Source organism: Pan paniscus, chromosome 1, assembly GCF_029289425.2.
Source record: "Pan paniscus chromosome 1, NHGRI_mPanPan1-v2.0_pri, whole genome shotgun sequence".
Taxonomy (NCBI): Eukaryota; Metazoa; Chordata; class Mammalia; order Primates; family Hominidae; genus Pan; species Pan paniscus.
Window position 1 is genome coordinate 102,601,027 of NC_073249.2, and position 27,924 is coordinate 102,628,950.

The window sequence follows — 27,924 nt, forward strand, 5'->3', positions numbered from 1 at the left end:
CTCACCTTCTACTGCACAGAAACACTGAGGATCACAAACCACCCCTGACCGTGTCTTGCCCCCTTGATCTTGCCATGTTCTGTTAGTGGAATGCAACCACACTTCAATGGTGTTAGACAAACTCAGAAAATATATATATGTCAAACAGTGTCCCATAAGAACTGCTCACGGCCCTGTTCTTTTTATTATATGGGAAAACTGAATGAAAGCAACAAAATAGTATCAGGTTTACAAAACTTCCCAAGATAGATGGTCACACGTGATATACGTATAAATTATTTGGATTACTTGATACCTTGAAAAGAGCTCTTGTGGGACTAGAATGACATCGATAAGTGACAAGTATAAAAGGTAGTGCTCACTGACATTAGAAAACAAATCAACCCACACATAGAAGAAAAGCTTTGAAGATAGTGGTGTCAAACTTGTCTTAAGTGCAATGAAAAGTCAAAATTCTCATCCAGTAAGAGAAAAGAAATCAACCTAACAATGAGATGCAGCAAGAAGAATACTGAGATGGGAAAGAAAACATTTTTAAAAAATGAATTATTCATTCACTTTTTAGTGGATACAGAGAAAACTGCAGACGACGCTGAGAATATCATGGCGGTCTAACAGTTTGATATCTTTCACTTGTGGAAAAGCCTTCAGCTCTGTTTTAACTGAAAGAGAAGGTGTGGTGACTTCATGACTACCATTAAGAAAATATAACCTGTTGAATAACTAAAATCAGAGCAGAACTGAAGGAAATAGAGACACAAAAAACCCTTCAAAAAATTAATGAATCCAAGAGCTGGTTTTTTGAAAGGATCAACAAAATTGATAGACCGCTAGCAAGACTAATAAAGAAGAAAAGAGAGAAAAATCAAATAGATGCAATAAAAAATGATAAAGGGGATATCACCACCCATCCCACAGAAATACAAACTACCATCAGAGAATACTACAAACACCTCTACGCAAATAAACTAGAAAATCTAGAAGAAATGGATAAATTCCTCGACACATACAACCTCCCAAGACTAAACCAGGAAGAAGTTGAATCTCTGAATAGACCAATAACAGGCTCTGAAACTGTGGCAATAATCAATAGCTTACCAACCAAAAAGAGTCCAGGACCAGATGGATTCACAGCCTAATTCTACCAGAGGTACAAGGAGGAGCTGGTACCATTCCTTCTGAAACTATTCCAATCAATAGAAAAAGAGGGAATCCTCCCTAACTCATTTTATGAGGCCAGCATCATCCTGATACGAAAGCCAGGCAGAGACACAACCAAAAAAGAGAATTTTAGACCAATATCCTTGATGAACATTGATGCAAAAATCCTCAATAAAATACTGGCAAAACGAATCCAGCAGCACATCAAAAAGCTTATCCACCATGATCAAGTGGGCTTCATCCCTGGGATGCAAGGCTAGTTCAACATACGCAAATCAATAAATGTAATCCAGCATATAAACAGAACCAAAGACAAAAACCACATGATTATCTCAATAGATGCAGAAAAGGCCTTTGACAAAATTCAACAACCCTTCATGCTAAAAACTCTCAATAAATTAGGTATTGATGGGACGTATCTCAAAATAATAAGAGCTATCTATGACAAACCCACAGCCAATATCATACTGAATGGGCAAAAGCTGGAAGCATTCCCTTTGAAAACTGGCACAAGATAGGGATGCCCTCTCTCACCACTCCTATTCAACACAGTGTTGGAAGTTCTGGCCAGGGCAATTAGGCCGGAGAAGGAAATAAAGGGTATTCGATTAGGAAAAGAGGAAGTCAAATTGTCCCTGTTTGCAGATGACATGACTGTATATCTAGAAAACCCCATTGTCTCAGCCCAAAATCTCCTTAAGCTGATAAGCAACTTCAGCAAAATCTCAGGATACAAAATCAATGTACACAAATCACAAGCATTCTTATACACCAATAACAGACAAACAGAGAGCCAAATCATGAGTGAACTCCCATTCACAATTACTAAAAGATAATAAAATACCTAGGAATCCAACTTACAAGGGACGTGAAGGACCTCTTCAAGGACAACTACAAACCACTGCTCAATGAAATAAAGGAGGATACAAAGAAATGGAAGAACATTCCATGCTCATGGATAGGAAGAATCGGTATCATGAAAATGGCCTTACTGCCCAAGGTAATTTATGGATTCAATGCCATCCCCATCAAGCTACCAATGACTTTCTTCACAGAATTGGAAAAAACTACTTTAAAGTTCATATGGAACTGAAAAAGAGCCCACATCGCCAAGTCAATCCTAAGGCAAAAGAACAAAGCTGGAGGCATCACACCACCTGACTTCAAACTATACTACAAGGCTACAGTAACCAAAACAGCATGGTACTGGTACCAAAACAGAGATATAGATCAATGGAACAGAACAGAGCCCTCAGAAATAATGCCACATATCTACAACTATCTGATCTTTGACAAACCTGAGAAAAACAAGAAATGGGGAAAGGATTCCCTATTTAATAAATGGTGCTGGGAAAACGGGCTAGCCATATGTAGAAAGCTGAAACTGGATCCCTTCCTTACACCTTATACAAAAATTAATTCAAGATGGATTAAAGACTTACATGTTAGACCTAAAACCATAAAAACCCTAGAAGAAAACCTAGGAATTACCATTCAGGACATAGGCATGGGCAAGGATTTCATGTCTAAAACACCAAAAGCCACGGCAACAAAAGCCAAAATTGACAAACGGGATCTAATTAAACTAAAGAGCTTCTGCACAGCAAAAGAAACTACCATCAGAGTGAACAGAAAACCTACAAAATGGGAGAAAATTTTTGCAACCTACTCATCTGACAAAGGGCTAATATCCAGAATCTACAATGAAATCAAACAAATTTACAAGAAAAAAACAAACAACCCCATCAAAAAGTGGGCAAAGGACATGAACAGACACTTCTCAAAAGAAGACATTTATGCAGCCAAAAGGCACATGAAAAAATGCTCACCATCACTGGCCATCAGAGAAATGCAAATAAAAACTGCAATGAGGTATCATCTCACACCATTTAGAATGGCAATCATTAAAAAGGAAACAACAGGTGCTGGAGAGTATGTGGAAAAATAGGAACACTTTTACACTGTTGGTGGGACTGTAAACTAGTTCAACCATTGTGGAAGTCAGTGTGGCGATTCCTCAGGGATCTAGAGCTAGAAATACCATTTGACCCAGCCATCCCATTACTGGGTATATACCCAAAGGATTATAAATCATGCTGCTATAAAGACACATGCACACATATGTTTATTGCGGCACTATTCACAATAGCAAAGACTTGGAACCAACCCAAATGTCCAACAATGATAGACTGGATTAAGAAAATGTGGCACATATACACCATGGAATACTATGCAGCCATAATAAATGATGAGTTCATGTCCTTTGTAGGGACATGGATGAAATTGGAAATCATCATTCTCAGTAAAGTATTGCAAGGACAAAAAACCAAACACTGCATATTCTCACTCATAGGTGGGAATTGAACAATGAGAACACATGGACACAGGAGGGGGAACATCACACTCTGGGGACTGTTGTGGGGTGAGGGGAGGGGGGAGGGATCGCATTATGAGATATACCTAATGCTAAATGATGAGTTAACGGGTGCAGCACACCAGCATGGCACATGTATACATACGTAACTAACCTACACATTGTGCACATGTACCCTAAAACTTAAAGTGTAATAATAATAAAAAAAGAAAAAAAGGAAAATATAACCTGTTGGGAAACTGTTTCTGCCTTGTACACACAAGAAGCGAACAATGAGGAATATGCTTAGTTGTATTGGGAAAGAGATGGGTCTGTGGCATTGTCACAAAAGTACACAAATACTGAGAATGACTGCTGAACAAATGGTCCCCCTCAATGGTGACCCTCAGGTAAGACCAGGAGGTGCTGTATTTCAGCAAACCCTGGGCAATTGTAATGCAGGGTTCCTTAGATTCCACGACACTCCCACCTTCTAATTTTGTTATTGCAACTGCAGGCCATTACGTGGCACGCTGGCCACTAGCTGCCTCACTCTTTTCAGAGCCTGAGCTACAGGCAGTGACTTTGGCTCAGATATCTGGCATCTCAAACTCTGTTTTTGTGGTTAAGGACTCTAAAGTGCTGTGGGGAGTGATCAAGTTTTTCTCAGCGGTAACAATTCCAGTTACTGTCATCCCTCAGTCCTGATTAAACCTATTTGATTTCACTAGTCTTCAACCCATTATGTGTTTGGGTTTCTTCTCCTTAGTCCCCGGCTCAACCTCTTCTGGCATAAATGTCAGCATGGCTGTATCTGCCAGCCTTTTGTTGAGTGAGAGGGCAGAGATGAACATCCTAGAAATCAACCAAGAATTGCGCTCGCAGCTGGCATAGAGCAAACAGCAGTTCTGAGACCTCAAAGAGAAATTTCTTATAACTCAAACTATTGCCTACTCCCTGGCCAACCAGCTGAAGAAGTACAGTAAATTCTATAGGTTCACTATACCAAAAATGATGAATGATTGCCCATCTTCTCCCTGAGAGATGAAATGCTCTCTTAATCAAAATTAATTTTATCCTTTCCATGCTTCTAGGAAAACAGAAGAGGGTATTTTAACCTTATTTTTTAAAAGATGGAAAACAGAGGCACAAAGTATTCAGCAACTTTTCCATGTTTGCAATTTGGTGTGGGGTGGGACTAGAGTTAAAATACCAGTTATTGATTTCTGACATAGGAACAGAACCACCTGTTTTTCTCAGCAAGAGGCTAAATCATGTTTACAAGAATTCTCTCTGTACCATATAAGATCCTGCAGACAAGTAGCATGTAATCTGTGGCTCTACATATCTGGGACTAATGAATTTCCATTCAGTTCAGGCTGTTGAGGCCTGATAGGCAAAGTTCCATGCTGAGGACCCTGGTGGAAACGTGGTGATAGCACACAGTACCAACTCCAAGGAGCTTAAAGAGGAGTCTGCACCTAATAGAAATTGTGGTATCCATAAGTGACAGCATCAAGAGCAGGGAGTACCCTGGTGACAGGGAAGTCTTGCTTCCTGGGGCACAGGTTGTTATTTCTCTCTTTTTTTTTTTTGAGACAGAGTTTCGCTCTTTCTTGTTGCCCAGGCTGGAGTGCAATGGCCCGATCTCGACTCACCACAACCTCCGCCTCCTGGGTTCAAGTGATTCTCCTGCCTCAGCCTCCCAAGTAGCTGAGATTACAGGCATGCACCACCACACCCAGCTAATTTTTGTATTTTTAATAGAAATGGGGTTTCTCCATGTTGGTCAGGCTGGTCTCGGACTTCCGACCTCAGGTGATCCGCCCGCCTCGGCCTCTCAAAGTGCTGGGATTACAGGCATAAGCCACCACACCTGGCTGAGGCTCTTATTTCTAAAGAGGAAAAAAGAGAGCCCCCAAGACTGTGTGGAGGTAGCAGTGTGTAAAGCAGGGACCCTGGGCTAGTTTCCTGGGCTCCATCCAAGTTGCTCATCTTCTCTGTGCCTTAGTTTCCTCATCTGTTCATGGGTATTATAATAATACCTACCTTGGTAAATTGCTACAATGAATTATACAACCTATTGCTTGTAAACCTCCTGGAACAGTTGTTGGCACAGAGTAAACACTATTAGTTCTTCATTCTACGGTTTCTAACTTAACAGGAACTTGATTAGTATTTGGGCATATTTCCTTCATGACCTTATGGTCTTATGCCTCATATTTTATGCAATTATATCCAGATATGATTTTTAAAATCTTGCACATATTGGTGCTTAAAATTCCCAGTTAGAAAAGAAATCAGTCCTGTGAACACACAAAATCTGCGACAGGTCTCAGTTAATTTAGAAAGTTTATTTTGCCAAGGTTGAGGACGCACGTGGGACACAGCCTCAGGAAGTCCTGACGACATGTGCCCAAGGTGGTCATGAGACATCAATTAATATATGTAAGAAGTACATTTGTTCAGTCTGGAAAGGCGGGACAACTTGAAGCAAAGGCAGGAAGATCCAAATTATATGATTTCTGAGTACTCTAAGTGTAAGCAGAAATTAACACCAGCTGGTTGTTAAATGCTTATTTTAGTCGTTTAAAAGGAATTTGCAAGATACAATCCCAAACTAGTTTCTTAACTAGTGATTGGTCTCAGTCTGTAGACTGCTCTCTACCATCCTAGAAGAAGAGAAAACAACTCATCTTCCCTGTTGGAAGAAGCGAGCTCAAACTTCATAAAGGAGTTACCTGCATTCCATTGTCATGGAAGCAGGAAAATTTGCCTTCCTGTTGAAAGCAAGTAAAACTCCAAAAAAAGAAGAGTTGTACAGTAAGATAAACTTAAGATCTCAACCAAATTTGGGGAGATCAGGGATTCTCTGGAGGGGGTACTGTCAGATCTCAGCAAATTATCCTATTGGCTTGAGCCATAAAGTTAGCTCATGCTGGTACCAAGCACTGACAGGAGATTTGTCAAAGGTCAGGGGCATCTCCACTCAGAATCCCCCCGTGGTGGTTACCAAAATGTGAACCTAACAAATCTGAGACAGGTCTCAGTTGATTTAGAAGGTTTATTTTGCCAAGGTTGAGGATGCACGAGGACACAGCCTCAGGAGGTCCTGACGACATGTACCCAAGGTGGTTGGGGCACAGCTTAGTTTTATACATTTAGGGAGACATGAGACATCAACCAATATATGTAAGAAGTAAATTGGTTCAGTCTGGAAAGACAGGAAATCTTGAAGGAAAGGCAGGAAAACTCAAAGTGGAGAGGGAGCTTCCATGGGAGGGAGCTTCCAGGTCACAGATGGGTGACACACAAATGGTTACATTATTTTGAGTATCTGATTAGCCTTTCCAAAGGAGTCAAATCAGATATACATCTATCTCAGTGAGCAGAGGAGTGATTGAATAGAATGGGAGGCAGGTTTGCCTTAAACAGTTCCCAGCTTGAGTTTTCCTTAGTGATTTTGGAGGCCCAAGATATTTTCCTTTCACAGTCCCATAGTCCTAGAAGCCTTCCTAGCTGTACAGAAAATCACTACTTTATGCCCCAGTGCAGGAGAGGCTGCAAGGCTTGGGAAAGTGTCCCATGATTCAGAGTCAGACCTCAGGGGCTGTGAATTCTGACCCTACCTCATTCCAGGTGAATCATCTTGTCAAGTTGCTTGGTGGGCCCCTGAGCTTTTTTCCTATCTCTAAGTTGGGGAGTATCAGATGCCAGGAAGTGAGGAGACTGAAGAGTAAAGATGTGCAATCCCTGCCTAGAGCCTGGTACTGGGGACAGTTTTGTCCTTGGGATGGACCTGGCTCCTGCCCTGTAGGCAGTGACTGCAACAGCATGTCCAGCCTTCCACTGAGGCAGGTGTGTCTGTCTTTTCTCAGAGTGTGAAGAGTGCAAAGACCTCATAAAATCTAGGCTGAGGGATGAGCTGCAGTTCAAGGAGGAGAAGCTGGCAGAGAAGCTCAGGCAAGCTGGAAAGCTCAGGTAAGGGGGCCCCATTGGGGGCAGGCAGGTGGGAAGGAGTGTGAATCTCTGTTCAGCAGCTCAGCGGGGGAGAAGTAAGAGCTAAGCCGAGCCAGGGGAAGGGCAGGAATTGCCATGGCAGACACATGTCACACAAATATTTATAAAACAGAGAACAATAATAGTAATTTATGGGTTGCAGTTATTTCTCAGAGCCTCGTTTTCTCTTTTTCTAACAAGTAATTGTTGAGGTGAAATTTGCATAACACAAAATTAACCAAAGGAAAGTGAACTACCCAGCAGCATTCAGTATACTCAAGATGCTGTGCGATCACCACTGCATTTACTCTTAGTCAGAATCAACTCCTAACTGACTTGGGCTTCTCATTTCTTCAACCAATATTGCCTTCTTGACACTGTCATTCTTTTATTCTTTCATGTTTCCAGTTGTACCTGGCCACATTTCTGTGCACGGCTTTGTGTCCAGTCACTGAATAATGCACAATGTGTATTTTAACATGAAAATGTCCACAGGCAAAATGAGAAATTGAAGGAAAATCCTTTTGGAACTGATTTGGTTACAGAAGAAAAAGATGAATGGAATGTTGAAAAATCTTCCTGGAGCTCTCTCTCTCTATCGCAGTGGGGAAGACCTGTTTTTTTAAAAAAATACATTTTTCTTTCTCTTTGCAACAGGCATTTCCTTTAATATGTGCTGACTTTCTGCGTGGAGGGCTCCTTTGTTTCAATATTAGAACTGATCACTCATCTCTTTCCACTACTAAATTTTCTCTACTATCCCACCTTAGGCAATATAAAGTCTCTGTTCACTCCCAGGCCCGAGAGCTGGCCCAGTTACAGGACAAGTTACGGGAAGGGAGAGATGCCTTCCTCTTACTGAATCAGCATCTCAAGGCCCTCCTCACTCCCGATGATTCTGACAACTGCCAGGGGCAGGACCTCTGAGAGCAGGCTGGCTGAGCACCTTGTCCACAAGCTCAGCCCAGATAAGGTGACCACAGGCCCTGATGACACAAAGCCCCAGGCTTGTGAGAGACTCTACACCTCCATACCTCCACAATGACAGTTACATAGGTGGTGTTTCTTTCCATTAAACATATGTGGCCATGACATGACCAGGACTTCCTGGGTAGGAACAGAGACAAGAAGTCCATGGGGTTAGAGGTCACAGTATTGCAAATGTCTCCTCCTCCTTGATAGTCACGTTCTTTGGAGCAAGAGGCCATATCCATTCAGTTTTAAAGGATAGGAAGGAGGCTGTGACAGGAGGCAACTTGTTAGAGTAAAAAGAGTCCTGGATTAAGAATGAAGTTTCCCAGGCTGTATCTTCAGCAATGTCCTTAGTAACCTTGGGTGAGTGATTGATTTATCCTTTCTGGATTTCTTTGTCTAAATCTCTACAGGGGTCAAAATGTCTCTTCAATGGTAGATACAGCATTCAAATATGGGAACACTTATGATTACATTTCAAAATAAGATGAAGCCCCTCACCGTGTGGTGTTGGAGAAGGCACTTGATGTGGGGGCATTTGGTGGTAGGAAGTGCTTCAGACTGGAGCACTCCCCATGGAGAGAATGTCCCTGAATAACACAGCAGAAGCCAACTTGGAGGGCTTGTGAAGTCTCCCAATGCATGGAGAAAGGTGGGACAAGGCTGTTTGTCCTCCCGTAAGAGAAAGAAATATATTCTAAATGTGAGAGTTGTGACAGGACACCGATCCTGTGCCTGGGAATCAGATCTGTGGCAGGATGGGGAAGACAGCTGCCAAAGTCCAGAAAGATGCTGGACAAGCCTCCAGTGATACGGGGAGCAAAAGGTCTTTTCAATATTTGGCCACTGCTTGATGGTGGCCCTCCAGATCAGAAATTCATTGCCTGATGGATCAGGAAACCATACCAGGGCATTTTGTTAAAGATAAAACATGAGAGCTTTCAGCACAATGCTGACCCATACATAGATGTTAATGTCTCTGTGCACATAGGGCTTGCTGTACTTGCAGTGTGTGAAGTGAGGAATATCTAAATGGACACTTCTATATTTGTTTGCAGAGAATGATGAAGGTGATAGTGAAAATGATAAAGATGAAGAGATTCATAAAGGATGAGAATCACCTGCCCCCAGGTAACACTGAATAATCAGGCAGGTAGTGGGTGGATAAACCATGGAAAAGGTCTTAGAAAGAATACAAGTGAGTTGAAGGTAATCACAGATTCCAGATGGAGGGTAAAGAAAGCTGCAGAGTGCGCTGATTTCATGCGCTCACCCAACAAGGAAATAGCCCTAGTCCATTGTCTTCATGGTCCTTGTAAGCATGACCCTCGATAAACCCACCAGCCCTAGGGATTTCCTGCATTCACAGAGAACTGTTCTCTCCTGTAATGAAAACCAAGAGGAGATGCAAAGCTGCTTTCTACATGATTGTCTTCAGGTTCTTGTTAAGAAAGATAAATAGCAAAGAGGTGGGCCAGGCATGGTGGCTCACACCTGTAATCCCAGCACTTTGGGAGGCCAATGTGGGTGGATCACCTGAGGTCAGCAGTTCGAGACCAGCCTGGCCAACATGGCAAAATCTCGTCTCTACTAAAAATACAAAAATTAACCAGGTGTGGTGGTGGGTACTTGTAATCCCAGCTACTTGGGAGGCTGAGGCAGGAGAATCGCTTGAATCCGGGAGGTGGAGGTTGCAGTGAGCCAAGATTGTGCCACTGCACACCAGCCTGGGCAACAGAGCGAGAATGTGTCTCAAAAAAATAGTAAAGAGGTAACAAACAGAGGAATTATTTAGGAAGTTTCTAGAAAATATAAACATCAAGAGAAGTACCTAGAAAAAAATTGTACATTTCACAATATTAAAAAAAAAAAAAAAAAGACCTAGAAGGCACACCATTTCTGGAGCCTACAGTGGCTCAAGAGCCTGTATTCCTTTGGCCACAGTATTTAAATTCAACCCAACTTTGGCACACGATGTAGCAGCTGTTATGGTTCTCCATGCATGCTGAGTGTCACATCTGCACACACAGAGATAGTTGAGCCTCCATCTTCTTCAGCTCCTATCTTCCCAGTGCAATGAACACCAGCTGCTCTCTTCCTCTTTGGCTCCCATGGCATCCACAATCTCTTGCAGAGAGAGGAGGAGTGCCTGTTCCCTCTTAGAGGGAGCCACCCCTTTGCTTTTGGGGACAATTCTCTTATGCCTCTGTCAAAACTGGCTAGGACTCCCTGGGGTCCAATCCCTCTCTGTTTAATATTTTGCCATCTCTATCCCACCTGACTCATCAGGGAGGTGCAGAAGGCTGAAGAAAAGGAAGTCCCTGAGGACTCACTGGAGGAATGTGCCGTCACTTGTTCAAATAGCCATGGCACTTATGACTCCAACCAGCCACACAGGAACACCAAAATCACATTTGAGGCAGACAAATTTGACTCTGGGCTGGTTGTAGACGGTGAATCCTCTCACGATGAATGGGAGGATGCTCTACACATTCTCCCAGGTAGACTCTATATTCTCTGTCCCTCATACCTCTGTCTAGGCTGAGGAAGATCAACTCTGAAAAAGAGCTCTATACAAACAAATTGGTTTGAATTAGAAATTAGGATGGGGTACTAAACACAGATATCAGGTGGTTTAGGGAGTTTTCCTCTCCTCCTCAGCCCATATCATGCCTCTGTCTGCCTGTTCCCAGTGTCATGGACCCCAGGCAATTGGGACAAACTCATAGTCACCTTTGTCCAGGAGGTGTGCAGGAGGTATCTATCAAGCCTCCTAGCTTAGATCCAATATCTCTCATCACCTGTCATTATGTCATCTGTCCCTGAACAAAGTCCATGGAGTTTTTATGCCTTTTTAAGGAAACTGGCAGCCTTGCCTTTGTATTTGGAGATATTGTTCCCCGAGTTTCACTGCTCTCAGCTTCAGTCTTGATCTCCTTTAAGTCAGCTTGCTTAGCTGCACAGTCACCTTGAAACCAGGATGGAAACATTTATTCTTTACCTTGCTGATATGTTTCCACAGAGCAAGGTTGGGCCCTGAGTTCTCCACTCCATCAATGTCCAATGTTTCTTCGTAGCATCACACATTTTTTTTTTTTTTGAGACAGAGTCTCACTCTGTCACCCAGGCTGGAGTGCAGTGGCACAGTCTCGGCTTACTGCAATCTCTGCCTCCTGGGTTCGAGCGATTTTCCTGCCTCAGCCTCCTGAGTAGCTGGGACCACTGGTGCACACCACCATGCCTGGCTATTTTTTATATTTTTAGTACTGACAAGGTTTCACCATGTTGGCCAGGCTGGTCTCGAACTTCTGGCCTCAAGTGATCCACCAACCTCGGCCTCCCAAATTGCAGATTATTTTTTAAGACAGAGTTGTTAGAATTCATCCAACAGTCTAGTCTCATATATAGATGCCTTTAAACATTCAATGACCATATTATCTGGTGAGATAAGTCAGTATTGCAGCAACACTCTCAGAAAGTAGCTTGACCAAGTTTTGAAGATTTTTTGGGAAAAAATTTTGTTTAACTTGCGTAGACTCAGGCAGGGAATGTGACATTACGGTCTACACATAGAGGGAGATTTTGGCCTGTGGGTCTGGAAAGCAGGCTCATCTACTTCACACAAGACTTAATCTAGAACATTCCTGTCAGAATCCATATTCTTGCACTGAGAATATTTATGTCCTCGTGCTATGACTGGACACTTATTTGGTCATATGTGAAGTGTGATTTGCTGAATGTGACCTGCTTCTCTGAATTTATTTACAGAAAATCAAAGTAATCACGAGGAAGAGGAAGAAAAAGGGCCAGCGTCTCCCAGGTAACGCTGTGTAATTGTGAGCTATTAGTTCAATAGTGATGCTTGGAGACTGCAGATCCAGGGAAAATGAGGAAATGATGAATAGAACAATTTCTTCCATTAACCCCACCACAAATTGTCCTTATTAACACTGTTGTGGGTTATTCATGGCACTTGTGTTGGTTTTAATTTTGTAGTCCTCTCAAGATAGGAACCTGCAATCAGATGAGCCAGGTGAACTAACCAAACAGGGATTTCTTGGTATTGCCTGTTCTCTCCCATGTGTTTAAATCCAGGGAGAGATGTATATATGCTTTCTGCCCATTTGTTGTTAGTATCTTTGCTAGTATTTGCACAAGAAAAGAAATTCAAAAATAAACATACATATCAAAATATTGGGAAAAGGGGGCCCTTAATACACAAGATCTGTGTGTCTGCACTGCCTCAAGAGCTCTGTTCACTTGAATGCTGCATGTAAAATTCAACCCAATTTATGCAAAGTGGTTGAAGCCCTGTGTTAGTTCTCTGTGTTGCAAGTCATGATGGTAGTTTACACGGAGAGTCTGGGTGCCCTGCAGTGGCTCATCTGTGGCAAATGCACTGAGCATGACCTGCACATTTTTGCTCTGTCCCCAGAGCAGTCACCCTCTACCCTGCATTTAGAAGGATAGCTTTTTTTCTCTTGAAGGAAAAATGCCTTTGCTTTTTGTGACCACTCGATTCTGTTTCCCATTGGATCAGCTGAAAGGCCTTGTTGTCTAATCTCTGTTGGTTAAATCTTCTGTCATCCCTGTCCTGCCTGGCTCATCAGGAATCTGCAGGAGTCTGAAGAGGAGGAAGCCCCTCAGGAGTCCTGGGATGAAGGTTATTCGACTCTATTAATTCCTCCTGACATATCTGCCTTGTACCAGTCTTACAGGAGCACCTTTCACTCATTAGAGGAACAGCAAGTTGGCTTGGCTCTTGACATAGGTAGTGAGTACTCCATTGCGAAGGTGATAAAGCTCCAGTTAGCATCCCAGGTAGACCCCGTAATCTTTGGGCCTTGTGCCCCTGGTTGGGCTGAGAGTTGCCATCACTGCGGGCTGAACCTATATATCAATGTAGATTTCAGTCATTCTGGAGTCGAGTCTGAAGCACAGGCATGGGGTGGGTCAGTGAGCTTGGCTCTCTTCCTAGTCTTAGGCCATGCCTGTGCCACCCTGGACTGACTGTCAGGACATTGAACTCAAGGCAGGTGTGGCAAACTCACACCAAGCTCTGCAGCACATGCCCAGGAGTTGTCTGTCAGATCAGCTCATCTGAATTAAATGTCCTTGCCAGCTGCAAAGTTCCTTATGAGTTTTGTTGCCCAAGCAGGTCTGTGTGGTTCTTTACCTGCCCAAGGCCAGTGTCACCCTTGTCTACCTCTCAGTGGAAGATGTGACCCAGGTTTCACTGAATTTATCTCCATTTTCTGTGTCTTCTAAGTTGGCTTGTTTCAGCTCATCTGTCCATCATCTTGCTGGTATGTTTTCTAGATAAACAGTTGACTTTTCACTCACAAAAGCCATAATAGCTGATGCTTCTGTGTAGCACCAAGACTCATTCTGACTCAAGAGCTGATACATTGCACCCATCCATCAAATCTCAGTGTCCACAATCTCATAAACTATCAAATTCTGGGTATTTGATGAGAGAAAGCTTAATATTGAAGTACCTCTCCTACGAGGTGTTAGAACTATTTGCCTACAATTTATTGGGGAAAATATTGCTCATTTGTGTACACAGACCTAGGACAGAGCACATAGGGAAGATAACATTCCAAAACAGGGGAATTTTGCCCAAGGCTCATGAAAGAACCCAAGCCAGTTCTTTCAAGACTTGACCTCAGGCCTACTGGAATATTTCTCTCAAAGTCTCCTGTTCTCACACTGACAAGACTGAAGTCCCTGTGTTAGGATTGGACAGAGGAATGTTTCTGTGTGCAAGGAAGAACTGCTTAATGTAAGAGGCCCCATCTGAATTTATTTGCAGGACCTCAGTGTGATCAAGTGAAAAAGGACTATCGAGAGGCAACATGTCCCAGGTGAGTCTGAGAAATTGTGGGCAGTTAATTTGGTGTTGACACCTGGAGATGCCAAGTCCAGGGAAAACAGAACATGCTGAAAATAATGATTTCATTCTTGTCAGCCAAGCCTGAATTACTCCTACTAATATTGCTGTTGCTTTTCATTGCAGTAAAGGTTTAGGTTTCCATTTCTTCCTACCCTTATCATTTACTAACCTAGTGAAGGTTGGCCATACCTCAAAAGCTGTATTCTCATGGCGACTGCACAGAAACTTGAGCACATTTTATGGAAAATTATTGAGCCCACTCTATTCATGCTCACTGTTTGCTGTGTGTCCTCAGGGCACCAACTCAGAGTGTCCTTTAACTCCCTCATCAGTGTGTCACCTGGACAATTCACTAAGTTCTCTTTGTCTGTCTCTCTTTCTTTCTGTCTGTATTTCTCTTTCATCATTTACTACCCAGCCATGGCCTATTCCAACATAAAGGCAATAATTTGTTACCTCATTAATGGATCTATCCCTTTTCTTTTTTAACCACTTCCTTATGCCCCATGAAATCTAGCTGGGGCTCTGTGGTTTCTCATTTTCCCTCACTTACCCTTAGTTTTTCCTACTTCTTCAAGCTCAGCAGGGAGCTGTTGGAAGTGGAAGAGCCTGAAGTCTTGCAGGACTCACTGGATAGATATTATTCGACTCCTACCAGTTATCTTGAACTGCCTGACTCATGCCAGCCCTACAGAAGTACTTTTACTCATTGAACGAACAGCATGTTGGCTTGGCTCTTGACGGGGACAGTGAGTACCTTACTATGAAGGTGATAGGGCTCCACCTGGTCTTCTAGATAGGGGTCATATTCCTGCTCCAAGTGGCCCTTACTGACCCGAGATGTCATTGCCACAGGGAGGACCTATAGGTGCATGTAGGTTGTAATGAAACTCTAGTTCCACTTGGAAGCCCAGACATAGGATGGGCCAGTGAACATGGTTCTATTCCTAGTCTCCAGCCATGCCTGTGGCAACCTGAGCCCACTCTCAGCACATTGGACCCAGGCAGATGTAAAAAATTCACAGAACTATGATTTGGACTCAAGGGTTTGTAGGTTTCCTCCTTCATTCTAATTTCAGTGTCTAAAATTCTTGCATTCATGAATGAGCTGGGTATTTGATGATACAGGGCTGAATACTGCAGTTTTCCTCCTAGAAATCATCTGGGGCATTTTCTTTGAACTGATGGGAACAATAAGGCATAACTGTTTCCACAACTTGGGATAAATGATTTTGGGATAATGATCTACCAGAATGGGGATATTTCACCCTTGGTTCTGAGATGCAAATCAAAGAATATCATGACCAGCTTTCAGGCCTCCTGAAGTATATCTCTCACATTGTCCTGTTCTCATGCTGAGGAGCCTGAGATCCCTGTGTGGGGATTAGACAGTGGGCTGTTATGGGTGTAGGTGAATTGGCTTATTTTGTCTGTCCCTGTCTGAATGTATTGCAGGAATTAAAAAGGACCAAGAAGAGGAAGAAGACCAAGGCCCACCAGGCCCCTGGTAACTTTGAGCAATTGTGAACAGCTACTTCTCTGTTGACACTTTGAGACTCCTGGTTCAGAGAAAACAGAGCAGGCTGACAATATTGATTACATCTTTTCAACCAAGCCTGAATTATTCCTACTAACATTGCTGTTGGTTTTCATTGCAGTAGATATTTAGGTTTCCATTTCTTCCTCCCCTTATCATTTACTAACCTACCGTAGGTGGACCATACTTCAAAAGCTGTATTCTCATGGCAACTGCATGGAAACTTAAGCACATTTTATGGAAAATTATTGAGCCCATTCTTTTCATGATCACTGTACACTGTGTGTCCTGAGGGCACTAACTCGGAGTGTCCTGTTACTCCCTCATCAGTGTGTCACCTGGGCAATTCACTAAGCTTTTTCTCTCTCTCTCTCTCTCTTTCTGTCTCTCTCTCTGTCTCTCTGTCTGTCTTTCTCTTTCATCCTTTTCCATTTGGCCCTGTTCTGTCCCAAGATATAGCCAATAATTTGTTACCTCATTAATGGATGTATCCTTTTCTTTTTATAACTACTACCTTATGCTACTCATGAAATCTAGCTGGGGCTCTGTGGTGTCTGATTTTCTTTGGCTTACTCTTTAATTTTTCCCACTTTTCCAGGCTCAGCAGTGAGCTGCTGGAAGGGGAAGGGCCTGAAGTCTTGCAGGACTCACTGGATAGACGTTATTTAACTCCTTCCAGTTGAACTGCGTGACTCATGCCAGTCCTACAGAAGTGCCTTTTACTCATTGGAGGAATAGCATGTTGGCTTGGCTCTTTACGTGGACAGTAGGTTCCTTACTATGAAGGTGATAAGGCTCCACCTGGTCTTCCGGATAGGGGTCATATTCCTGCACTGAGCAGCCCTTACTGAGCTGAGAGATGTCGTTGCCACAGGCAGGACCTATAGGCGCCTGTAGGTTTGAATGAAACCCTAGTTCCAGTTGGAAGCCCAGACATAGGATGGGTCAGTGGGCATGGCTCTATTCCTATTCTCAGACCATGCCAGTGGCAACCTGTGCTCAGTCTGAAGACATTAGACCCAAGTTAGTTGTGACACGTTCACATAACTATGCAGCACATGCCGGGAGTAATCTATCAGACATTTTAATTTGAGCCACATATCTCTGGGTAGCTACAAAGTTCCTCAGGGATTTCATTTTGCAGGCATGTCTCTGAGCTTCAATACCTGCTCAAGGTCAGTGTCATCTTTGTGTACAGCTCATGCAAAGGTGTTACCCTGGTTTTAATTAACCTAACCTCATTCTTTGTATCTTCAATGTCTGCTTGTTTTAGCTGATCTGTCTGTTACCTTTTGTTTTGGTTTTGGAAGCAAGACTGAGCCCTGTCACATTTTTGATGCCATGAATAACCAATTTTTTTTTAAAGAACCAAAGAGTTATTTTTGACTCAAGGGTTTGTTAATTTTCTCCCTCATTGTAATTTCAGTGTCTAAAATCCTCGCCTTTGTGAACAAGCTGGGTATTTGATGAGACAGGACTGAATACTGCAGTCTTTTTTTCCAGAAATTATTTTGGGTGTTTGCTTTGAATTGATAGGGAAAATATTGCATAACTGTTGCACAAACTCAGGACAGATGATACTGGGATAATGATCTACCAGAACAGTGGACATTTCACCCTTAGGTTCAGAGACAAAAACCAAGGAATCTGTATCATGTCTGACCCTCAGGCCTCCTGGAATATATCTCTCACAGTGTCCTCTTCTCATGCTCAGGAGACAGATGTTCCTGTTTTAGGATTGGACAGTGGATTGTTGCATGAATAGGGGAATAGACTTAATGTGTCTGTCCCTGTCTGACTTTGTTGCAGACATTGAAAAAAATCAAGAAGAAGAAGAAGACCAAGACCCACCATGCCCCAGGTAACTTTGAGCAATTGCAGACATTTAATTTATTTTTGATATCTGGAGATGCCAGATACAGGGATAGCAGAACATACCTGTCCATTCATTCAGCCAACTATGAAATCGCCATATTAGTAATGTTAAGATTATCAGTGTGGAATAATTATTAAGCAGGATTATTAGTTAATATTAATATTATTGGTACAATATTAATAAAGTTGCCTCTTTTCATTTTACACCTATATTTGTATTTGTTTCTCTTATTGATTCCTTCAAAATTTTACTAATCTTTATTCAATTGACTTTGTTGAACTGATCAATCACATTTTCTGCAGTTTCCTTTTCTGCCTTTTTGGCTTAAAGTGAACTTGAGATGCTCATCCAATGTCTGGGTCTTTGCCATTATATTGGCAAATATCTGAGAGCAGGAATGTGAATACACATAATCCATATCATGCCAAAATTTTGAGAACAAGAGATGTTGAGGTCACAGTAACTCTATCAGTCTATGAAGACACAAGGGTCTGCTGCATGTGCCGTGTCATAGCTCTTTGGTAGAGGGATCATTCCATCTCCTTCCTTTCCAGCTCACTGTCTACCCAGAGCACTGAGCACCTGCTGCTCTGTCTCCTGCTGGAGACAGAGAAGAATCATTCTCTGCCTGAGGGGACTGTTTTTTGCTTCCTCTGGCTTCTCCTGTCAGACTCTCTGTAGAATCAGTTGGGCACTGTAGTTTCTGTTCCCTCTAATGTTTATCTTCTGTGTTCTTCACCCACCAGGCTGAGCCCGGAACTGCCAGAGGTGGAGGAACAGGACGTCCCACAGGACTCCCTGGATGAAGTTTACTTGACTCCTTCACTCCCCCATGACCTGTCTGACTGCCAGCAACCTTACAACAGCACGTTGTACTCATTGGAGGATCAGCTCACCTGCTTTGCTCTCGATGTAGCCTGTGAGTACTCCAGCCTGAAGGTCACAAAGCTCTACTATTCTCCTAGGTGGCCTCTATATGTTCTGTTTCCTGTAACTTGTGCAGGTGAGATGGATCATTTCTGCAGCCAGGCCCTGTAAATTCAGAGTGTTTTGAATCTGGTTCTTGGATCCAGTTTTATGCTCAGACATTCGATGGGTGGAACCCCTTTCTCTTGTGCCAGGTGATTCCTCTGTCACCCAACCCCTTCTCACAAGAGCAGGCTGTAGGTATCAAAACAGGCCAGAGAGGGGAATGATGAGGGATCATTGCAAACTCTTGGCCACAACAGCTCACCTGGAGAATTTTATATAACAGACTTCATTCCTTAAGATAGGGCATCTCTCTTTTCAGACATTATGTTGAGCAGCACCCTTCTCATCACATATCCTGAGCAGCGCCCTTCTCTCTTCTCTGGCCATCCACCTATGCTGGCATTTTTCCCCCATTATTTTGGAGGGCTGTTTCATGATTCCTGTGTTTCAAGCCAGATTCTCTACTACCTCCTCTGAGGTGGCTTCCCTCCACTGAGGCAGTTAGTGTCCCTTCCTCCATGTATGGCCATGGCTTGCATCCTCTGTAGAGCCCCGGTGGTTTCTTTCATGTGTGGGTTTGTAGTTTCAATCATGTGTCATCTCAGTGCTATATTCTCACGTAAACCATCAACAACTAGTTTCCCTGATCAGGTGCTGGCCTAACTGATGAGGAAAGCACAGTGGTTCTCATCCCCATGATCTCCAGCAAACCCCTCCTGTGAGCAAGTGACCCTTGAGGTCGCTGTTTCATAGGGTGTGTAAGGGAAAAAAAAATTTATTTTGTTCTCACTCATTCTGTTTTTTTGTACCATTATTCTGAGAATTTCACGTGAATTGTTACGAGTTTTACCCGTTGACTCTTGTAGGAAGAGCAAGTAACTCTGTGATGTCCCCTATCTGAATATGTTGTAATGAGAGTAGTGACTGAAACTTTTGTCTTCCATTCTATTTTGGTCAGTAAGCACCTTCCTGCTGGAACCATCCTCTTTCCTGTGTTTCATTTCTCCTTCAGTTTCAAACAAGCAAAGGCTTTTGTAGGATCACAGCAATTCATAAAATGAAGTAAAATACACATTACGCTTCCACCTGTTGTACACCTTGCCCTTGGCCAAGCAAGCTCTGTCCTTGCTATAACCTATGCAATGCCCAAGGGGCACTCCCAAGTGGGCAGTGGCATCTCCATGTTAGAGCTGAGGATGCTGAGGCTCAGCAAGGTCCCTTCACTTGCCCAGGATGCCCCGAGTAGTCACAGTGAGAACACGGGCACCACTCCATGGTGCAGTTGCTGTCATTTCTCTTGGTTGGATCTCTCAGAGACTGAGCTAGGATGAGTGCTCAAGGTTTTTCCCTTTGTAGCAAATTTGTTGGAAATTATTTCAAACTGAAACAGAAAATTTGCTAGTCTGGTACAAAGAACTCCTGTAGCCCCTCACGCACATAACCCAGTGATAAATACCTTAGTGCACTTTGTCTTTGAGCAGAACCAGTGGCTCCTCCAGTCCCTCCAGGGGGACCTACAGCTCCAGAAGGTGCTTGCTGGAAAATGTCTCAGGGAATGAAAGATGCCAGTCTCTTCCTACCTTGTATCACTTGGGTTTCTGCTCTCAACATGGCAGTCTTGGAGCCCTTATAAAGTTACTGGGCTCTGTCTCAGGAACACCCCCACCAGGTCCAGGCTCCCATGAGGAGGAAGGGAAATGCTCAGACACATGTCTCAGAAGTGAGATGTCTGTGATATGGGCCAGCTCTGCCAGGGCATCATGAAACATGGGCCAGGAGAGGCCACGTTCATCCATGCAGACAGGCTGAGATGCATGAATGCACTGTCTCAATTACCCCAGAAGACATCCTGTGTGTGGGTTCTGATGATAACCTATGAAGAGTCTGTACCATGCACAGCTGTGATCCTAGCCGTGGTGCCAGAATCGATGTGCTCCACCTATCCTCTCGCTTCAGGGAAAGTTACAGTAGAATCAAACTAAATCATAACTTGATCACTTATTGAGGACTTTTCCCCACCTGCTCGACTAATAATACGTACAGTATTTCAGAAGTTTGAGATGTTTTTTGTTTTCTTCTGAAAATGCAAAGAATATTAAAAGTATAAGCTTAAGAAGACTTAGTATTCTGAGAAAGAGGGATAAAAGGACTTAACAAAATTAAGTATTTAGAGTTAAAAACATTCCCAAACATTGATTCTAAATAGCACTTGCAGAGGACAAGAATGGGAAGCCTGGGTTTGACCAGGCTTCCCCAACCAGATTTGTTGTTTTGAGTTGTTTCCCCATCTGCCCAACATAAACTACCATGGAGTTGCATTGAGTGTCCTAAGTGATGTTTAATGAACAGTAAACTGTGCCCTGAGCGACTAAGGAGGCCACATGAGGTGGCGTGAAGGGCTCCGGGACAAAGACCCAGAAGCTGGAAGGCACCCCATGCAGGGCTGCACCAGAGAGGGGCCAACCTGACTCCAGGGAAGACACTGTATGAGGGAGTGGTGGGAGGTGATGCTGGATAGGATCATGGGGCAGAAGTTAGAAGGAGCACAAAGGCAGGGTGAGCGGGGAGAGTCACCCAGTGGGCAGTACTGAGAGAGTTTTCAGAAACAGAGTAAGAATGTGGAAAGAACAGGACTTCTGGGCAATAAAATTGCTGAGACAATTGCTAGTGTGAAGATGGCAGAATTAGAGAAAGCAGTTGTGGGGGTGTATGAAGCCAGGCATCAATGATGAGTCTGTGGGGAAAAGAAAGAGAGCTCAGACTGTTACTGTGTCTACGTAGAAAGAATTAGACGTAAGAGTCTCCATTTTGTTCTGTACTAAGAAAAATTCTTCTGCCTTGAGATGCTGTTAATCTGTAACCGTAGCCCCAACTCTGTGCTCACAGAGACATGTGCTGTTTTGACTCCAGGTTTAATGGATTTAGGGCTATGCAGGATGTGCTTTGTTAAAAAAGTGCTTGAAGGCAGCATGCTTGTTAAAACTATCACCACTCCTTAATCTCAAGTACCCAGGGACACAATACACCGCGGAAGGCCGCAGGGACCTCTGCCTAGGAAAACCAGGTATTGTCCAAGGTTTCTCCCCATGTGATAGCCTGAGATATGGCCTCATGGGAAGGGAAAGACCTGATCTTCCCCCAGCCCGACACCCATAAAGGGTCTGTGCTAAGGAGGATTAGTAAAAGAGGAAGGCCTCTTTGCAGTTGAGATAAGAGGAAGGCATCTGTCTCCTGCTCGTCCCTGGGCAATGGAATGTGTCGGTGTAAAACCCGATTGTATGATCTATTTACAGAGATAGGAGAAAACCGCCTTAGGGCTGGAGGTGAGACATGCTAGTGGCAATACTGCTCATTAATGCACCGAGATGTTTGTATACGTGCACATCAAGGCACAACACATTTTCTTAACTTTGTTTATGACACAGAGATCTTTGTTTACATATTTTCCTTCTGACCCTCTCCCCACTATTACCCTATTGTCTTGCCACATCCCCCTCTCCGAGATGGTAGAGATAATGATCAATAAATACTGAGGGAACTCAGAGAACAGTGCTGGCGTGGGTCCTCTGTATGCTGAGCGCTGGTTCCCTGGGCCCACTTTTCTATACTTTTTCTCTGTGTCTTTTTCTTTTCTCAGTCTCTTGTCCCACCTGATGAGAAACGCCCACAGGTGTGGAGGGGCAGGCCACCCCTTCAAGTCTGATACACTGTGCTCTCAGGAAGATGAAGAACAGATACACGGAAGGCATTTTAAAGAAAACTTAGAGAAACCTTGGTGAGAATGAGGATGTGCAGAGGGGAGGAGAGAGAGAGAGGAGCCCTGCAGCAATGTGGATCAGGCCCTGCGGGCCCCGTCCCTCTTCTGAGACTGATCTGGACTGGCCTGAGGCCACTGGAAGTCTTTCCTTAGTCCACTTTCTGAGAGTGTGATTTCCTCTTCCTGTGGAAATAGCAATAATTTTTATGAGGGGGTGCTGCCCGGACCCCACTGGAGGAGTGGGTAAGATGAGGATTGTGCTCGGTGTTGCCTCCCTACAGAACCACACATGCTGATCGGTAATACCTGTGGCCCCTAAGTGTCTGTGAAGGGACTGGTCCCTCTACAACATTGCTTATGACTGCGGACACCCACTATATGGCAACAAGATGTATATGTGTGGGCAGGTGGTAAAACAATTATAGGCAAAGGAAATTCAAAATGTTTCAGAACTCTAAAAAGTTCACCTTATGTAGTATTTGGTCTATTGCAGGGGGCCCCAAGCCCCTGCATGATTAAGAAAGGGAAAAGTGAGAGCATTCCTACTGAAGCCCCTTCTCCTTTCAGCTCCCACCCAGGCGGCCTGTCCTTATGGACCTTGGAGTGGAGACTTGAGCCACCACCTGTCAGAGGTGCAGGCTTCACAGCCACAGCCAGAGCCAAGAACCCTGGTGCCCAGTTGTCTGTGACTGCAACTGGATCAAGGGTTTGACTGTGGCTATGGCTTAGCCAGGTGGGGCGTTTCCTCCACTACCTGCAGCTTCACAGCCAACGCTGATCCTGGGAAGCAATGGCCCTTCCAAGGTAGGGAAGTAAAGGGCACTAGGAAGCTCTAATCCAGGTGTTGGTAGTCATGGTGCTGTGAGGGGAGGAGGCAATGGGGTCTCTTCATGCTCCCTCTGAGTCAAGCAGAAATCCACAATGTTCCAACCCAGTGAGGTGAGCAAGAGCCTGGGGTTTAGGATCAAATCTGCTCTCAGGTCCTGGGTTTAACCTTTACTCATTATTGACCTTGGCGAAGTCATTTGTGGTGTTGGTATTTACATCTCAGTTCTGTCATCTGTGAGACCTGAAAAATAATATTGACATTCAATTATTGTTGATAACATTAATTATGAGAATTTCCAAAGGGCTAATTCAATAAAAATTGCTCAATAAATCTATGAATAGATGTTATCTAATTCTGTTATCTTTCTGGTAAATTAGCACTTAGGAAGTATTGTGGGATCTGGCCAGCAGCCCACAATGCAACAGGGTTCTTTCTTTGTTCCCAGGCAGATCGGCAGGTCGAGAAATAATAGACACACACAAGGTAGTGAAAGCTGGATCCAGGGGTGTCACCACCTTCTGGTCCCATGATGCTGCCAATGCACTGGATATACCAGCATTTATTATTAACTTTAGTGAGGGCGGGAGTAGGTTAGTGAGGGATTTAGGATCATTTGATTATGAGTGAGACGGTCACATGTGGATGAAGTAATTTTTTAACATAACATCTGTATGCAGAAGTACAGTATACAGAGATAAGAATTTACAGTATAGTGTGTGCATCAGTAATTTCTAACAGAGCCTTAAAACAGAAACACAGTCTTTCCATAACCTATGATTAGCAAGATATTAAGCAGCAGTAACAGTTGCAGCAAAAGCTGGTTACAAACAATCCATAGAAACAGGACGTGAAGCTAGATAACCAGTTAGACCAGAAATCCTCAGAAGGGTGTATGCCTTAACCCTAAAGAGGCCTAGAAGAGCCATGGCAAGATGAGAGTGTTTATAGCCCTAACTTATCCATATGAACAGGCACCCCCCCATGTGTCCGTTTATAGGCTCTCCACAAGGGTTGCATTCCATTCCCAGAGCTATGAACATCTGCTTTTCTGGGATAGGAATCTTGGTGATGTGAAACCTCCCTGACTGCACGTCCGTTCATAGGGTCTCTGCAGGGGGAAGCACATCATGCGCTGTTGGCTCATTCTGGCGCCCAACCTGGCATTGTCTTTACACAATCCTGCATGCAATTTTGTATTTACAATAATCAGGAGCATTTCATCTTTTATTCCATAGCAATAGTTTCAGGGGGTCTCCCTACAGGAAGTGACTTCACATGCACTGTTTCATCTTAGGGAGAGTAACTGTTAGGGTCTCTACTCTCTAGGAACCCCTCTTCCTGTGTTTTCTTCGAAAGTCTCTTTTGCCAGTTTTCTTCCTCTTTGTCAGCATCCCTTTTTAAGTCAATTTTCCCCTATCAAGCACTTTCAGTAACAACCTATTAGGCACATTCAGTAAAAGTGCAAATCCTGGGCCCACAAGTCAGTCTCCTGACATACCCAGCTTCTTGCTCTGTTTTTTTTTTCCCCTTGTTTTGAAATAAAAGAATAAAATGGCAACCTTCTCATGGAAAGTGTACAAATCTGTCTGTTTTATGAAACTCCATTTAGTTCATCATCTCCACTCACGTCCATGGCCATGTCCTCAGTTTCCTTCTCCCAGGGTTCCACTTCTGCTCAGATTTCCTTAAAACCCTGGGTCGTGTTCATCCTTACTCTCTGTCCCACTCAATATCTCCTCCTGGAGCCCCTGGGGCTGCCTGTTGCTCATCTGTCAAGTGATGCCCCCAGCTGAGGAATAAGGAGACCTGCGTCCTCAGGAGGAGGGAGGGACATGTGAGATAAAGAGCACCATCTGGGTCGTGGAGAGGACACATGGAAGATGCTCAGTGAGTGTTGGGGGATGTGTGGTCCCTGACATGTGCCCTGATAACTTTAAGTATTTAAACTGATTTCTTCCACTGATGTCTCTTTTGCTTCTCTATGGATTCCCACACCCCCAGTCAGGACTCACCCACCTGGCTCCAACACTCTCACCTGCTGGGTTTCCCAGGAGTCCAGAGCACTAACCAGGCTCCAGGCAAGAGGACAGAGTGAATGCCTTTTGTTTCATTCTCCTTTACTGGTGACTTCTCCCTGCTGTCTAATAGGGCATTTGTTTCTCACCATGTCTTCCCTTTGTCATTCATCTTATTTTTCTGAATTTTTTTCCAATTTCAATGGACCAGATTATAATGTTAGTGATTATAATGCTAATTCAGCATCCTCCACATCCCTATGTAATACTTTCTTCCAATAGACTTTTATATATAAATACATGCATTTATGTCATTTGTCATGTACATTATGCATATTTGGCATGTATTTTTAATTAAATGTGTATATATGCTATATATATCTCTGTATGATCATTTCATCAATATCCCATGTTTAGTCTTCCCAATTCTTTTCTCTCATATGTGCATTTAATGTTGATTTTGCTTGATTTTTAGAATCTCCTCCCTCCCAAAGCACAGCCTGTATCCAGTGTGACTTCCTTGCCTTTGCCTTATCTACCTAGAAGCTATTTGTGTTTATTAATCCTAAGTTTCTTGAATATGTTTGTCAATTGAGATCACCTTTGCCTCCTGGCAATCTTGTCATTATTGGGTGATGCATGAAAAATCAGCAATGCAGAAAATACCAAAATGTCTTTCTTGGCTTCCCTTTACCCCTTGGACTTTCTTGTCCAAGGCCACTTTCCTTCTCTGATGATCCTCTTGGGAGGAAGAGAAAGTCACAGTAGGATCATGGACGATAGTGAACACTGTTGGGTGTGGTTTCATTTTCAGAGCTGGGTTTAGAGCCTTCCCTTGAATGAAGAACCCTCCCCAGCTGGAAGGGGATGCTCTTGAAGGCTCAGCTGACAACACACATGGGCATCAAGTCATTGGCCACATTCATGCCTCAAGTGTCCTAAAACCGAATATGATCAAAAGAAAACTGCTGTTCAGCAAGTGGAGACTGGCATGCAGATTCCCTGGCCTGCAAGCTTAGTGTAAAAAGGTAATCACATCTATGGCTCTTAGCTGCACTCACTCCTGTGTCTATGATGACAGCTCATTCTCCCATTGCTTTTCTCTTCCCTATTCATTCTCTCCAGCAGCTGCCATCATGTCTGTCTGGTTTTACCTCTGTGTCCCATGAGCTGCCACCCTGCCAGGACCTTCCATTCCCATCTGCTCTTTGCTCTCTGAACTCTGCTCTGTTCCCATTGCTACCATCTTGGGTGTCCCTCTCACTTCAGAGTTTTGTTTGTCTAGATATTGAGAATATTTCTAAATGTCTTAAGATGTAACCAGGTGTGGAATCAACTTCAGGGAATTAGAGAAAATAAGTTGGGCCATGGTTACAATCCCTGCTCTCTCTTTGCTAACTGCAAGTAGACTCTCTTGTTTTTCTTTCTTTCCTGAGCCCCTTGGAAAGAATACTTATGATTTTATATATATGTATATATATATTTTGTTTTTTTTTGTTTGTTTTTGTTTTTTTTTTGAGACGGAGTCTTGCTCTGTCACCCAGGCTGGAGTGCAGTGGCGCCATCTTGGCTCACTGCAAGCTCCGCCTCCCAGGTTCATGCCATTCTCCTGCCTCAGCCTCCTGAGTAGCTGGGACTACAAGTGCCTGCCACCATGCCTGGCTAATTTTTGCATTTTTTGTAGAGACGGGGTTTCACTGTGTTAGCCAGGATAGTCTTGATCTCCTGACCTTGTGATCCACCTGTCTCAGCCTCCCAAAATGCTGGGATTACAGACATGAGCCACCTTGCCCAGCCTTCTATATTTCTCTTTTTTTCATTTTTTATTTGTAACCAACCAAACAAGCAGCAGTGAAGTCATATATCATTGTAAAACTTTATTCCTGTCCTAGCCAAGGTGACCCAACAGCCTCTCATGACTGTTGAGAGTCCAGATTGGAGCCTTTTCTCTCCCTTCTTCCAAACACTATTGAAAGGGTCTGAGGCTGGGCTGTAGTTCCCAGGTGGTCAATAGCAACTCATGTGGCCTTAGTTCAATCTTAGCCCTGTGGCATCACTGCTCCTCTGTTGTGAAAGGCAGAACTGGATGTGGATGTGGTCTGAGGCCCCTGCTGCTTCTCACATCCAGGGTTCTTCCCATGGCCCTCCCACTGCTCCCTTAAAAGACTGGGACATGGAGTTGTAAGGGGGTGGGTTTCTCTGCAAAGGGTCCTCTCCTTCTGCAGCCCTCTGTTTCTGGGCATGCATGGTTGATGCTAAGCACATCCTCACTGGGAGATGTGAAAAGCAATCACTTTGCTCCAAACAGAGCTAATCAGGAAGAAAGGTACTGATGTTACCAGTTGCTAGTAGGGCATAGATGAGGTCCCTACATTCTGCACCCCAGGCTGACTGGAAGTTCTGGGGTATTTTCTTCTCACTTGTGGATGGCACCTGCCACTTCAGCCAGCCTGAGGCTCACCCTGCAGCTGGTCCTCCCAGCAGGAGCTCAGTTTGCCCCTGGGTTATCACCACTTAGCAGTCCCTCCAGACTCAGCCAGACAGGACCAGACAAAGA

General features: G+C 43.7%; 1 protein-coding gene across 1 annotated transcript; it reads left to right on the forward strand.

Moving 5' to 3' along the window:
• Positions 1-3,209: 3,209 nt before the first annotated feature.
• LOC100976640 (neuroblastoma breakpoint family member 3) lies at positions 3,210-27,714 on the forward strand. Its single transcript, XM_014346372.5, is given in 21 exon segments — positions 3,210-4,166; positions 4,169-4,186; positions 4,284-4,496; positions 7,393-7,495; positions 8,284-8,442; positions 8,444-8,486; positions 9,546-9,616; positions 10,775-10,986; positions 12,254-12,305; positions 13,096-13,259; positions 14,301-14,356; positions 14,960-15,077; positions 15,080-15,130; positions 15,837-15,888; positions 16,517-16,597; positions 16,599-16,684; positions 17,728-17,779; positions 18,541-18,713; positions 23,091-23,327; positions 26,182-26,202; positions 26,205-27,714. Coding segments are annotated over 21 exon segments (2,340 nt in total). The 5' UTR covers positions 3,210-3,970; the 3' UTR covers positions 26,387-27,714.
• The last annotated feature ends 210 nt before the right edge of the window (positions 27,715-27,924 follow it).